Source organism: Salmo trutta, chromosome 7, assembly GCF_901001165.1.
Source record: "Salmo trutta chromosome 7, fSalTru1.1, whole genome shotgun sequence".
NCBI classification, from domain to species: Eukaryota; Metazoa; Chordata; class Actinopteri; order Salmoniformes; family Salmonidae; genus Salmo; species Salmo trutta.
Genome location: NC_042963.1, coordinates 5,386,254 through 5,399,022, shown reverse-complemented (window position 1 = coordinate 5,399,022; position 12,769 = coordinate 5,386,254). Strand labels below are relative to the sequence as shown.

The following is a 12,769-nucleotide window of genomic DNA, read 5'->3' as shown; positions in this document are numbered from 1 at the left end:
CTACAACAGGCCAGCCAAACATCCTCATTGATAGGTCAAATGTGTCCCACTGGCATTTCATGTGTACATTTGATTGTAGTCAGGTTTTGGTCCCCATTTTGAAGCGATTGGAACTGTGCCAGATTGTAAATATCACCACCAGAGTTGAATGTACTTTTGCATTCTCTTTATGTGTTTTTGCATGTCATAGCTTGGCTAAAGGTTGGCTATAAGTTTGAATAGTTCAGTCCATTTCTAAAAACAATGCCTACATGTAAATTGTGTCTTTGATGGCCATTTCTTCAGTAAATGTTATGATAAGGTATTCTTTTCCCATGCCTTTGCCTGTGGTCCCATGACACAGAATGGAATTTAAGTCATGTCTGGTTCACCAGTCATGTCTGTCCTTTTCTTTATTCTATCCATGTCTCTTTCACCATTACACAAAACCGCAAGCTTCCCACAGAGAAATAGAATACATTTCTGGAATTCCACTTGCAGGGAAAAGCCGCAGTCTAGTGAGGAAATCTGTTTTTCCACTGCTATGGGTTTCTCATTATCGTGGACTCAATGAAGGTGTTTTGGCAGCAGAGCTATTATACTGGAGGGTGGCAGAGACATAACCTATACCTAGTCTTTGCTTTCCCTGTGACACACATACACACGCACGCACACACACACGCACACGCACACACACACATGCACACGCACACACACACACGCACACAATTGTCTATGTTACAAATCCAATATATAACTCAGACATATGTCAACAGGATTAGAATATCATATTGCAAATGACCATCTCCGCATCCCTGTGAGGGAAGTCTGCCTCTGTTGTGTTGTTCAGGTTATTCCAATTCTGTAAACATTTACCCTTGATGAAGTTTGTTAAACATTATATTCAATAAATGACTTGAAATATGCACCTATACTTCTAAATGTACATAGTTAGGCATAGTGTTTAAGCATCACAAATACATTATGATTTTAGGAATATCACTTTTTGTCTCTCACACAATAATCACTTTCTAAAATTCATTTTCTCCTGCGTGAGTGCTGTGAAGAACAAACAGCCACTCATTAGCATGTGTGACCCTCTGGTGGTAAACACACTTATTTCCACTTGAGTGCTAGGGCAGAATGAAAGCAAACGAGTGGCGATCAAGGTAGGTGGGCCCTGCCGCCACTCTTTATGAGTAATTGTTTATGATGATTTAACAAATGCAAGTGGACAGGCAGGCCATTCACTGGAGACCAGGGACATTGTGTTGGTAGTACAGTGTGCAATTATGCAAGGATGACTCAACATATCTGCAGTCTGGGTGGCCAGAAATCCTCTGCTTGTTTTTTTGTAATATTTATTTAAATCAGTGAAAGGATTTATCTCTTTGAGACAGTTTTATTTTCTGATAGAATGGTTCTGCTGACCATCAAACATGCTGCAGATAAAGTATTTTTGTTGGCAGCCATTACAACAAGAACTATTGCATTTGACCTTTAATTAATGACCTTGGATTAATTTCTACCTGATTTGAGAATATTATTGCTGCCTTCTCTAAATAAAGTGATAGGGCCACACTACAAAGCTTCTATGCACCTTTTCCCAGGTACCAGTTAGGATTAAAAGAACAAGGCGAGAGTAGCCTACACTTGTGAATGACTGACCATTTGGTCTATTGGCTTGCAGTAAGACTTGCAATACAACAGGGTGTCAGACAAAGCACACTCTGAAGAAGCTTTGACAGAGCAACACACTCAAGAGTTTCATGCCCTTGTTTAAAGGTGCATTGTCCAATGCTCAATGATGCATCAATACTATCTTTGTAGCAACAGAGGGCGCCAGTTACAAAATTGTGCTTGTATATGTTCTTGATAGCGTTGTGTAGACGAGGTCTGGACAGATGGCAAAACAATATTGAAAGGAACGGTTTGCAAATGTTTATATGAGCAATAGTTGATAGCAAAATCAGTATAGGGGTTCAGGAGTGCAAGTAAAAATGTATTTTATTCTCTATCTCGTTTCTTGTCTTATTTTTCTCCCTTAGGTTTAGAGGCATCATTAATTCTATCCATTTAAATATAAACACAGTGATCATCAGTGCCCTCTAAAAAATAGTTGGTGCATGATGCCACTGCTTAGGTCTAGTTATTTATAAAATATGAGTTTGAAATTGAGGTAAACATAAATAAAATGCACACTGTCAGTCAAAGTTTTATGACAGACACACTTTCTCATAACAATTCCTTGATTAAAGAAAACATGAGTAGGCTACACATCAAACCGTTTTTGGCATTCCTATGCCATGTTTCACATACGATGCTGTAAAAGAGGCAAACAAGCCATGATGCCATGATGCCATCTTCTGTAGATTTTGATTGTTTTGTCAGAAGTTTGTTTTGTTTTTCACATAACTGTAAGATTAACATAAATAGGTCTACCTACTTCTCTCAGTTTTAACAATTTCAAACTTAGACTGTTTTGACATTGACGACAGCAAAGGGACATTTTCGAGAGGTTGTCGAGAGATATCGATTCTCGAGAGACAATAAATATTGTTGTCTAAACTTGCGAAATTATCACGTCTCTAGCGCTACCTCCGGAGGTCTCGCACAAGACTCGCTCGGCAGTTGCCCCCTCCGAGCAGGGCAGTGTAAACAGAATTGTCTTGTTGAGCTCAACACTCCTACAGTATAAATTGTAATAGTCGAGCTATTCTTCACTGACTGAAATCTAAAGCAGTCACAACTATTTACACAAATTACACTAAGTATCAATAATTGATTCTTAATTTTGGCAACATGAAATTGATTTTGGCTATACTTACAAACATTTGTAAGTTACAAAATATGGAACATAATTCTCCTCATAATTTATTTTATCATGGTTGAACAAATATGCTATGGATTTTTTTTTACAAATAATTTGTAAGTAACAAAATGTTAAGAAACAAATCCAAACAAAATAAACTTTGTGAAACAAAAATCATGTCATGGGATGATGTATATATAAGTTAACACCAAAAATGTCAAACAAGAATTGGTGACCAGTTTTATTATTTCATCACAATTCAATGTATTCAATTCAGAATTGTACTGTTGCAGATTTAACTTTGATTATTTGAGGTCCGCCCATTGTGCGCAATCTATGCAAAACAAGCCAGAGACAGGCTACGGATGAATGAAGGCTAACATTGAGTCCAATCCGTGCATTTCAATAAAACTCTGTGGCGGATTTTACTATTTGCTTTGGGAAATCGTGTGTCACAGGCAAAGTAGCCTATGTGCACATAAAACATCGGAACTGGGTATTGTTTGAGATAAACCATTTGAAAAAGACGTTCCCATCCATTTAGCCTACAATCAAAATATTCCGACAGAATTCAATCAAACAGGCACTGCGGAAATATACTAATATATAGGCTAGGGCGCTAGGCTATTTATATTCTCTGTGTAAATCTATACCAGCAGGCCTAATCTAATATAACAAATTGTTTTGCATTCTAAGAAAGTACAATGCATCAGAAAATACAATGTTGCACTGTGATTGTGAAACAACAACAAAAATATTTGGTGCTTGCTAAATTTTTGTCCCGGAAAGAGGGATTAGGCTGGCCTGTTTTGATACAGCCAGCCGTCAAGAGGGGCTGGATTCTAACATTTCTAGATTTCATATGACGTTTAGGCTACTGATATAATATTCTATTCCCAGGAAACAACAAATAAACGATATTTCCTTCTAGATATTGCACTTCTTACTACTACACAAAATAATATATGGAATATATAGATAAACCTATGTGCAGAATAATGCCTTTTTCTTTTTCATTTGCTTCCACTAATCAGACCAAATAGCTTAATTTACATTACTTTACATTAAGGTTGGCTATGGTTATAAATGGTTTACATGTAGATTATAAACTCTTAATTATTAGTTTAGATAGTTTATAAATGTAATAAACAGTGGCACTTTTGGCACTTGCCCATGACTGCACTGGTAATAACAAAAGTAGTCTAATAATGAATAATAGTGTAGTCTGGTCATATGCCTATATAAACACATGCAACCAATGTATATAAAGGGTGCTATAAATAACAGTGTACAAATCTACTGGAAACCTTTGCGTCATTTGTACATTTTTTTTGCAGGACTGCATACTTTTGAATGAATCAAGTGGAAAGAGATCTAAACATTGCTTATCCATGTCAGAGGCTAGGCCTACTCCATTCCAGCTTTTCTCCATGACTTGCCTTATGCTTAGCGCTGTGTTTCTATGTGAGCGGACCTGACTCTTGTTTACAGCAGTGATTCTACGGACTAGACCGAGAACCAGGGCAAGTGATAGGATAGCTGCTTACTGGAGCTGTACGATAAAACGAAAAAATACACATCATCAACCATACACGGCTCACAGGACATAACGGAAGCTTGAGTTTGGTGCAAGTATACCATACTCCACTCCAACCGAAGGCCGATAGTCTACTCTCGCGTGGCATAACATTTTTTTTTTCAGCTAAAAAGGAGCCGACTGACTGCGTTAACCTTGAAGACAGAAAGCGGAGGGGGGAGAAAAAGGGGGTGCGATTGGTGAAACCATTTATGTTCTGGCGGATATTTTGGATTGCGTCTTGTTGAGAGGGTTTATTGAGCAGATTTACGTTTTCATTCATTTCCCATCTCAGCCTCCACCCTAGACTCTATTGTTAATGCCCATCACTCAGACGGAAATTAACGATAGAAGATCGGAAGACTCTTTGGTCTACAAGTGATTCTCGTTCGATTGCCAGTCATAAAAGCTCGTGCACACCATTACTGATGTTTCAAGAGATGGAGACTGAGGATGCGGATTACTGTCATATGTCGAGTAAAATCAGTGGCACGGATGTCTGTTTTGCCAGCCACCCTTGAATCATTCTGTCTTTGGCAAGAATAACGAATTGTTTTAATTTATTTCATCTTATATATATATATATTTTTTTATAATACCCCTATACACAAAACCCTGAGACTTGGAACAAGAGTAGCCTATCCTCTAAACACGAATTTGAATCGACCTGTCAAACAGTGTATTTTACTTTTTGTGATCTTGGTGGCATCATCTCCCTTTTCCACTTTTTTGGAATAAAGTTATTTGCTTTTTAGTGAGGTTAATAATTGATCAGGAATGAGATCTGGGACAGAGAGGAATAATTCGACCTTGTTTTGGGGTCTGATGCTGTCTGTCTCCGCTATCTGCCTGTTGTCCGCAAATGGAAAAAGTAAGTGTCATTGTGATGTCCTAATCAAAATAATACTGTAGCTATTCGTTGGCGTGTTTCTTTGGTTTTATCCTCATTCATGCGAGCCGTTACAATGCTTCAACATTTAGCCGCCAATGACATCTGCTGTTACAATGTTTATCGTTTGAGATTGTAGCTATTTGATCTGTTATTATTAACGTTACTTAGTTACAGCTGTATTGTTGGTCTGACTACAGCATCAGTGGGCTATCATTTTTGGTCCATATCATATGGGCTACATGACACTAAAGAGATACATAGGCCTACATGCTACATGTTATTGTAGGCTTCATAGCCAGGCTCATATGAGTTCAGAGATTAAGCACATTTGGCGTAAATAGCCAAAGCAAATGGATGATTAAAACAAATCTTAGCTATTGAAAATTGCTGAACATATGGTACATTGCATAATGTAAACATATCACATTAGTCATTGGAATTGTTAGATTTCCACAGTAGCTTACAAACAAATAATGTTTTTCATTTTGGATCAATTTTAGGCTATGAGTGAATTACACCTGTAACAATGAGTCTTTACAATGATGCTTTTCCGCTAACGAACGAGGATGAATCTATGGATGAAGGTTACTACTTCAACCATGTGGCCATTTTGCATTCGTAGTGGTGGTGGCAAAGCACGGTTTCGAGTCGAACCAATTTCATGCTGCGCATGCACATCCACAAGCATAGTAGCCTAGAGGAAAATACTGTCATATATAGGCCTAATCTTCGCTTTTGGCCTTTGATGTACTGACAACAAATACAGAAAACGATTGTTATTATTGTATTATAATAGTATATAGGACTTTGGTGTCACGTTGCACATTCTGGAGGAAATCTAGTAGTAGGCTATTTCACCAGATTTAGTTTAAAAATACAATGGTAAAGTTGAGTCTCTTACCCACTTCTATGTATTCAAATAAAGATACAGGCCTCAATCTCTTTACCACAGGTCTGTGCGACCTCTTAAAAGTGGTGTGATATTCAGAAACAGGGACAAGGTCGTTGGATACCCGCGTAGGCTAAACAATTGTTTATGCCATGAGTAAGCAAGCAATTGGTGGAATACACACGAAATGCAGATGACCTGTTCAGGAAAATCACATTTACAACGGAGCTACTTTTCAGTCCTCTCTCTATTTACAATACTTCTCATCCACATGCAAGTTCTATGTTAAAGTAATGAATAATTATCTTTAAATAACATGTAAGTAGTTCCCACAAGTGCAGCACAATGACTTTGAAGGATTGCGCAGCGTGTAAAGAAATAGGTTATATTCCATTACATAAAACAATTCATTGGACGTGAGCTCAGATCTCCCAATGTTTTGGTCATCCTCTGCTTTGAGGACTGTTGATCTACATTCCCCATCCATCTTGCAATTCTCTCTCACAATAGTTCCTATAACCTGTCATAGAATCTCCTAATTGTGCTGATTGATGTAAATAGTGTGCTTCATCATGTTTTGATTAGTCTCTATGAAGAGGCAATGGCTTGTGAGTTGGTGTAGAAGACAACTGTGGCAGGACAAGAATGGACAGGTCTTTTTGAAGAGTGAATAAAGTGGTCTTGATGTTTCGATGCAAGCTCCTTTGTCAATATTTCTCTTAAAGTTGGACCTATGTTAAGGTTTGCATAGTATACAATTCTCCAGTCTTATTCATGTACACCTGTAAAGACAGTTGAAGGTATATGACCTAAATAGAACAAAAATGTTTTATCCAGTCATGTATTATATTAATGGGAAAAGTTGAATGAGCCTCAGTGAGTTTAGGAAGACTTTGTCCCCTCTGAATAGAGTATGGCCAGTTTGTTACCATTAAATACAATTTTATTTGGCACTTTCTTCATAAACAACAGGTGTAGACTAACAGTGAAACACGTACTTACTGGCCCTTCCCAACAATGCAGAGAGAAGAATAGAAAAATAATAGAAAGATAATAACTTGAGGAATAAATATATTAGGAATATTTACTGTAAAGTCTGACTTTGATGTTGTTTAAGTTTGCTGTTCAGCTGCTTAGTGGAATCTCTAAGGCTAAACACCGTGTGGTGGAGAAAAGGGACCCACCACTGACAGAATCATGTCTCCTGCAAAATCGATAGATTAGTAAGACCCTTCACAAACTAACCTTCTGAATTGCTCAATAAGGGGGTGTCATTTGTTTCACGTTCTTGGAAATGAGCAGACCAAGGGGCAGCGTGAGTATAGTTCCACATATTTATTAAAGTGAAACTAACAAAACAAAATAACAAAACTTAGAAATACCGTGAGGACGTAGTGCCCAAACACACTAACAATCAATATCCCACAAAATACAGGTGGGGAAATAACTACCTAAATATGACCCCCAATCAGAGGCAACTATAAACAGCTGCCTCTAATTGGGAACCGTATTAGCACCAACATAGAAATAAACATACTAGATCACCCCCTAGTCACGCCCTGACCTACTACACCATAGAGAACCAAGGGCTCTCTATGGTCAGGGCGTGACAATTTGTTTATTGGTGAAACAATTACTTAGACACAGATTGTACTTAGACACAGTCTTTATTACAAGCTGCTGTCAGCCAGTTGTTATTTATTTGTTTGTCAGGTGCTGTTTATTTTTGATAGAGGCCTATATCTATAGTACTTTGGTGGTTGCATTTACATTATAAATGATTATGGGTAACTATCAGAAATTACATTTGCACTTGGATACTTTATGAAGGGTTTTTATCTATGTGATTGATTTCTGGTTGATTTCGTATAATTACTAGCTAATGTGTTTGTGTTGCCATGTGTATGTCATTGATAAGAATGACTGTGTGCTGTGCAAGGACTGAGGAGAGGAAGGGAAGGGGATGTGGAATAATGGAGATGATTTTCACATGGAAAGAAGACAGGGAACGACCTCAATTAGCATGAAAAAAGGAGGAGGACTCAATTGAGAGCTATTGACCAGTGTCATCAGGCCAGCGTCCTCACCACTGTGAATCACAGAGTGGGGCATTTCTCAGCACCCTGCTGAGCCCGGCAAGGTCCCACCGCCTCTGTAGGGAAGCCCATGAAAATATTTTATTCTTGAACTGTGTCTTGACACACAGCATGCTAATGACACCTCTCAGTCCATTGACACTGACCTCTAAGCCATGTGGTGTTTCTCAACATATAACTCACTATCATGTGTAGGGACTGGAAACAAGCTCAGAACGTTCAGGTCAGACCAATACAGCCCAGACAACAGTAAACAAGTGATAATAAACATCTTTGTTTACCATTTCACTTCAGCAACAAATCTTGTTTACATTAATTTAATGGTTAACTGTTTTTTGTACTCTAAATTAGTGTTGATGCCAGCCCATCTGTTTTTACAATAAACAGTGTAGAGAATATACACTATATATACAAAAGTATGTGGACACTTCAAATGAGTGGATTCAGCTATTTCAGCCACACCCGTTGCTGACAGGTGTATAAAATCGAGCACACAGCTATGCAATCTCCATCGACAAACATTGGCAGTAGAATGGTGTTACTGAAGAGCTCAGTGACTTTTAACGTAGCACCACCAACATGTCAGTTCGTCAAATTTCTGCTCTGCTAGAGCTGCCCCGGTCAACTTTAAGTGCTGTTATCGTGAAGTGGAAACGTATAGGAGCAACAACGGCTCAGCCGCGAAGTGGTAGCAAACACAAGCTCAAAGATAGGACCGCAGAGTGCTGAAGTGCATAGCGGATAAAAATAAACTGTCCTCGGTTGCAACACTCACCACCGAGTTCCAAACTGCCTCTGGAAGCAACTTCAGCACAAGAACTGTTCATCAGGGAGATTCATGAAATGGGTTTCCATGGCCAAGCAGCCGCACACAAGCCTAAGATCACCATGTGCAATGCCGAGGGTCGGCTGGAGGGGTGTAAAGCTCGCCGCCATTGGACTCTGGAGCAATGGAAACGCGTTGTCTGGAGTGAAGAATCACGCTTCACCAGCTGGCAGTCCAACGGACGAATCTGGGTTTGGTGGATGCAAGGAGAACGCTACCTGCCCCAATGCATAGTGCTAACTGTAAAGTTTGGTGGAGGAGCAATAATGGTCTGGGGTTGTTTTTCTGGCTAGGCCCCTTAGTTCCAGTGAAGGAAAATCTTAACACTACAGCATACAACGACACTCTAGATGATTCTGTGCTTCCAACTTTGTGGCAACAGTTTGGGGAAGGCCCTTTCCTGTTTCAGCATAACAATTCCCCCTTACACAAAGCGAGGTTCATACAGAAATGGATTGTCGAGTTTGGTGTGGAAGAACTTGACTGGCCTGCACAGAGCCCTGACCTCAACCCCGTCGAACACCTTTGAGAAGAGTAGGAAAGCTAACTGCGAGCCAGGCCTAATCGCCCCACATCAGTGCCCAACTTCACTAATGCTCTTGTGGCTGAATGGAAGCAAGTCCCCGTAGAAATGTTCATCTAATGGAAAGCGTTTCCAGAAGAGTGGAGGCTGTTATAGCAGCAAAGGGGGAACCAACTCTTTATTAATGCCCATGAATTTGGAATGAGATGTTCGATGAGCAGGTGTTCACATACTTTTGGTCATGTCGTGTACATGAGAATGATATTGCTCAAAAGTTTTAAAAAAATCTGCTAAATTTAATCAAGGACTATATTTTATGTATAGAATTTACAATTATTTTGGGCATAGCAAATGAATGGTCATGCTCCATTAGGGCTTGTATACTTTTTACCCTGTGCATTTTAATAATCTGTCCCTGCTAATAAAATGTAATTAAGCGCCCTTTTAACTCCCACCACAGTAAACTTTCCATGCCATTGCTTCCAAGTATACAGCAAACAAGGCTCAATGATACATCGAGAGAGAGGGAGAGAGAGAGAAAGGGTGAGAGACAGAGAGGCAGAGAGAGAGAGAGAGAGAGCGAGAGGAGAAAGTTGGTGTTTGGAAATAGAATGTGCAAAAATACACCCGCTAGGGAAACAGACATGGTTTTGTTGATTGGAAGAGTGGAGAGTTTGTGAACTGTTTTATTGGTCTTTGCTGTTCACACGGGCGGTCTCTGGACAGCCTGGCCTGGCAGCAGACACATGCTCCTATCGAACCCCAGCCCCAGCCACACTTTGACACACACTATTTGAGGTAATCCTTTTGGCTAGCATGACTCATAACTTTACTCCACTAACCGCTTGTTGGAGCTCAAGTAAAGGTTTGTGTGGGATTCAGGGCTAAAATTACAATTCAGAATAATGATGCTATTCTCACCTGTAGGGACTATTGGGTAGGGACTATTGGACTTAAATGAAGACAGATCTCACTGTGTGTGTATTGTTAGACTCAGCTTCCACTGTTTGTTCATGTCCTGTGACTCCTGCCCCTTGTTTAACGCAGACTCCCTGGCATTGCTAATGCATAGTTACGACTGGATCCATTCTTCCTGGAAAGCAGAATGGCAGTAGCTGTCACCAAGGTTACATAGAAAGGGGGGGATGGGTAGATGTTCCTCTGCATTTAACATCCAAGTTCCCTCTCTGCCTTTGGTTGAGGGGTACAGAGGACTGCGGTGCTGCGGCCTTCGTGACTGGGACTAATGACTCAGACATGAATTAGTTTTATGTGTATATTGATGTGTATTGATGTGTATACAGGGCTCATCTGTAAAAAAAAAAAAAAAAGACTGGTCTCAGCATGACTCCTGGTCAAAATAAAGGTTAAATAAAAAAATGAAATGCACCCTCTCTCATGGGGGAGACAGTAAGACTCCTCGGTCTCTCGCTCTGTGCATCTGCCCACCCCCTAGCCCTGGATCCGCTAAGGGGGCAGTGATACCGGCATATTGTTCCTCACCCCCATGAGGGAGTCAGTGCAGTGGGCATGCCTGTGTGTGTGTGCCTTGTGCGCTGTTCTGCTCTCGCACTGCAGTACAGCGCAGCGTTGCAGGCAGCCTGTCTCACTGGCATGCCCCTGTGCAGGCAGGGATGGGAAAGTGTGTCACTGTGCTAGTTTGTGAGAGTGCAGTCAAATGCTGTCCTACGGCTTCTCCAGGCCGCAAGCTGAGGTTTACAATGCTTAATTAAACACTTATTTAAAATGGGCTGTCAGAGTATTTGCGCATATGCAATCTCTGGCCAGCCGCATACAACATCATGTGCTGTGGCCCGTGGCTTTAATAGCCCGTGGAGTACTGTACAATTTGCAAGATGATTGCAAATATGATCTCTTCTAATAGATTGCACAGACTATATCAGTGACAGGCTGCAGATCAAGAGACTGGGCAGATGCATATTGAAATGGGGACTTTCATCACTTGCATTATTGTTCTGGGGGGGGGGGACCTCCTCTCTTTGGTAATATGCAGCTCTTTGATTTGTAACACTTGATATGATGAAACCATATAAATAAGCTGTAGATGCTGGAATAGTGGTGGGGAGCTAATGTTTTAGCTGTACCTCAATAGCTCAACTGTTAATGTAAACTATACGTGGTATTGGAACTGATTGTGCAAACCTATTAAATGTCACTCTAAACTACATTTAAAAGACCACAGGTATGTGTGTGTTTACCCATTCTCTGCCATGCTGCGATGGAGCCGAGGAGGGGGGTTGGAGTGCGCGTGTAGGGGGTGACAGTGTTGTGTTACCAGTTTGGGTCTGATGTCTGAGCCTTTTGAAGTAAAGACCCACCAGACCACTGGTCAGATGACTTCCAGCATGTGGGGGATTAAGTGAAGTTGAGGTGGCAGGTGTGAGGTACTGGGATGGAGGGAGGGACCAGGTCCACTGCCTTTGCACTGCCCATCAGATGCTCACATTTGTCTGCATATCTGAGCACATTTTTGGGGGAAAGTATCATATGTGCTGATGGACATGAATTTGTGGGTGATTAAATTCAATAAAGTCCAGCCTCAGTGCTTGTCTCCATCAGATTAAAGGACTTACTCCCCGTAACAACCTTGCTGGGGTTTATAGTGGGAAGACCTGAAAAATATACAGTTGTTTGCTTTCCGAGAATGATCTCATACTAGACTGTCAAATGGTTTCAGTAACCTTTGATAAAGAACTCAACATACTGATCTGTCCCGTAGGGACTGACTTCCTCTCCTGTTATGCGGCACAGCTTAACCTGTCAGTCAAAGTTCAGTTAAAGCAAAATGTGCATTTTTAGTCTGTTAAAAGATCACGGCTGATATATTGTAATAGTCAAGTTGTTTACTACCCTTGGATTTTTACAGACTAAAAATGCACTGGCTCTTTTACAGAGTCACGTGTTTGTGTGTGTGGGCATGCTTGTGCGTGTGTGTGGGATAACATTTCTGTGGAAGGTCAGGGCAAGGTTATCAATCATGAACATGAGCCGCTGGATCCCATTACGCGCTGGAGATATGTGTGTTTACTCAGCAGTGTGAACAGGGACAGGGAGAAGCACTTTATTCTATGTGTGCTTATCCCATTGTGAGGACAGTGGTTACTGCTAGATACAGCCGTTACACAACAATAGGAAATGACTGCTGTCAGGGCTGC

The 12,769-nt window shown here is 40.5% G+C and overlaps 1 protein-coding gene across 1 annotated transcript in view; it reads left to right on the top strand.

The window, feature by feature from the left end:
* Nucleotides 1-4,179: 4,179 nt before the first annotated feature.
* igf1ra (insulin-like growth factor 1a receptor) overlaps nucleotides 4,180-12,769 on the top strand; it is a 112,772-nt gene continuing 104,182 nt past the window's right edge. The window contains exon 1 of the mRNA XM_029757682.1: nucleotides 4,180-5,238. Within this exon, the coding sequence (XP_029613542.1) occupies nucleotides 5,145-5,238 (94 nt within the window). The 5' untranslated portion in view covers nucleotides 4,180-5,144. The remainder of the gene's footprint in view (nucleotides 5,239-12,769) is intronic.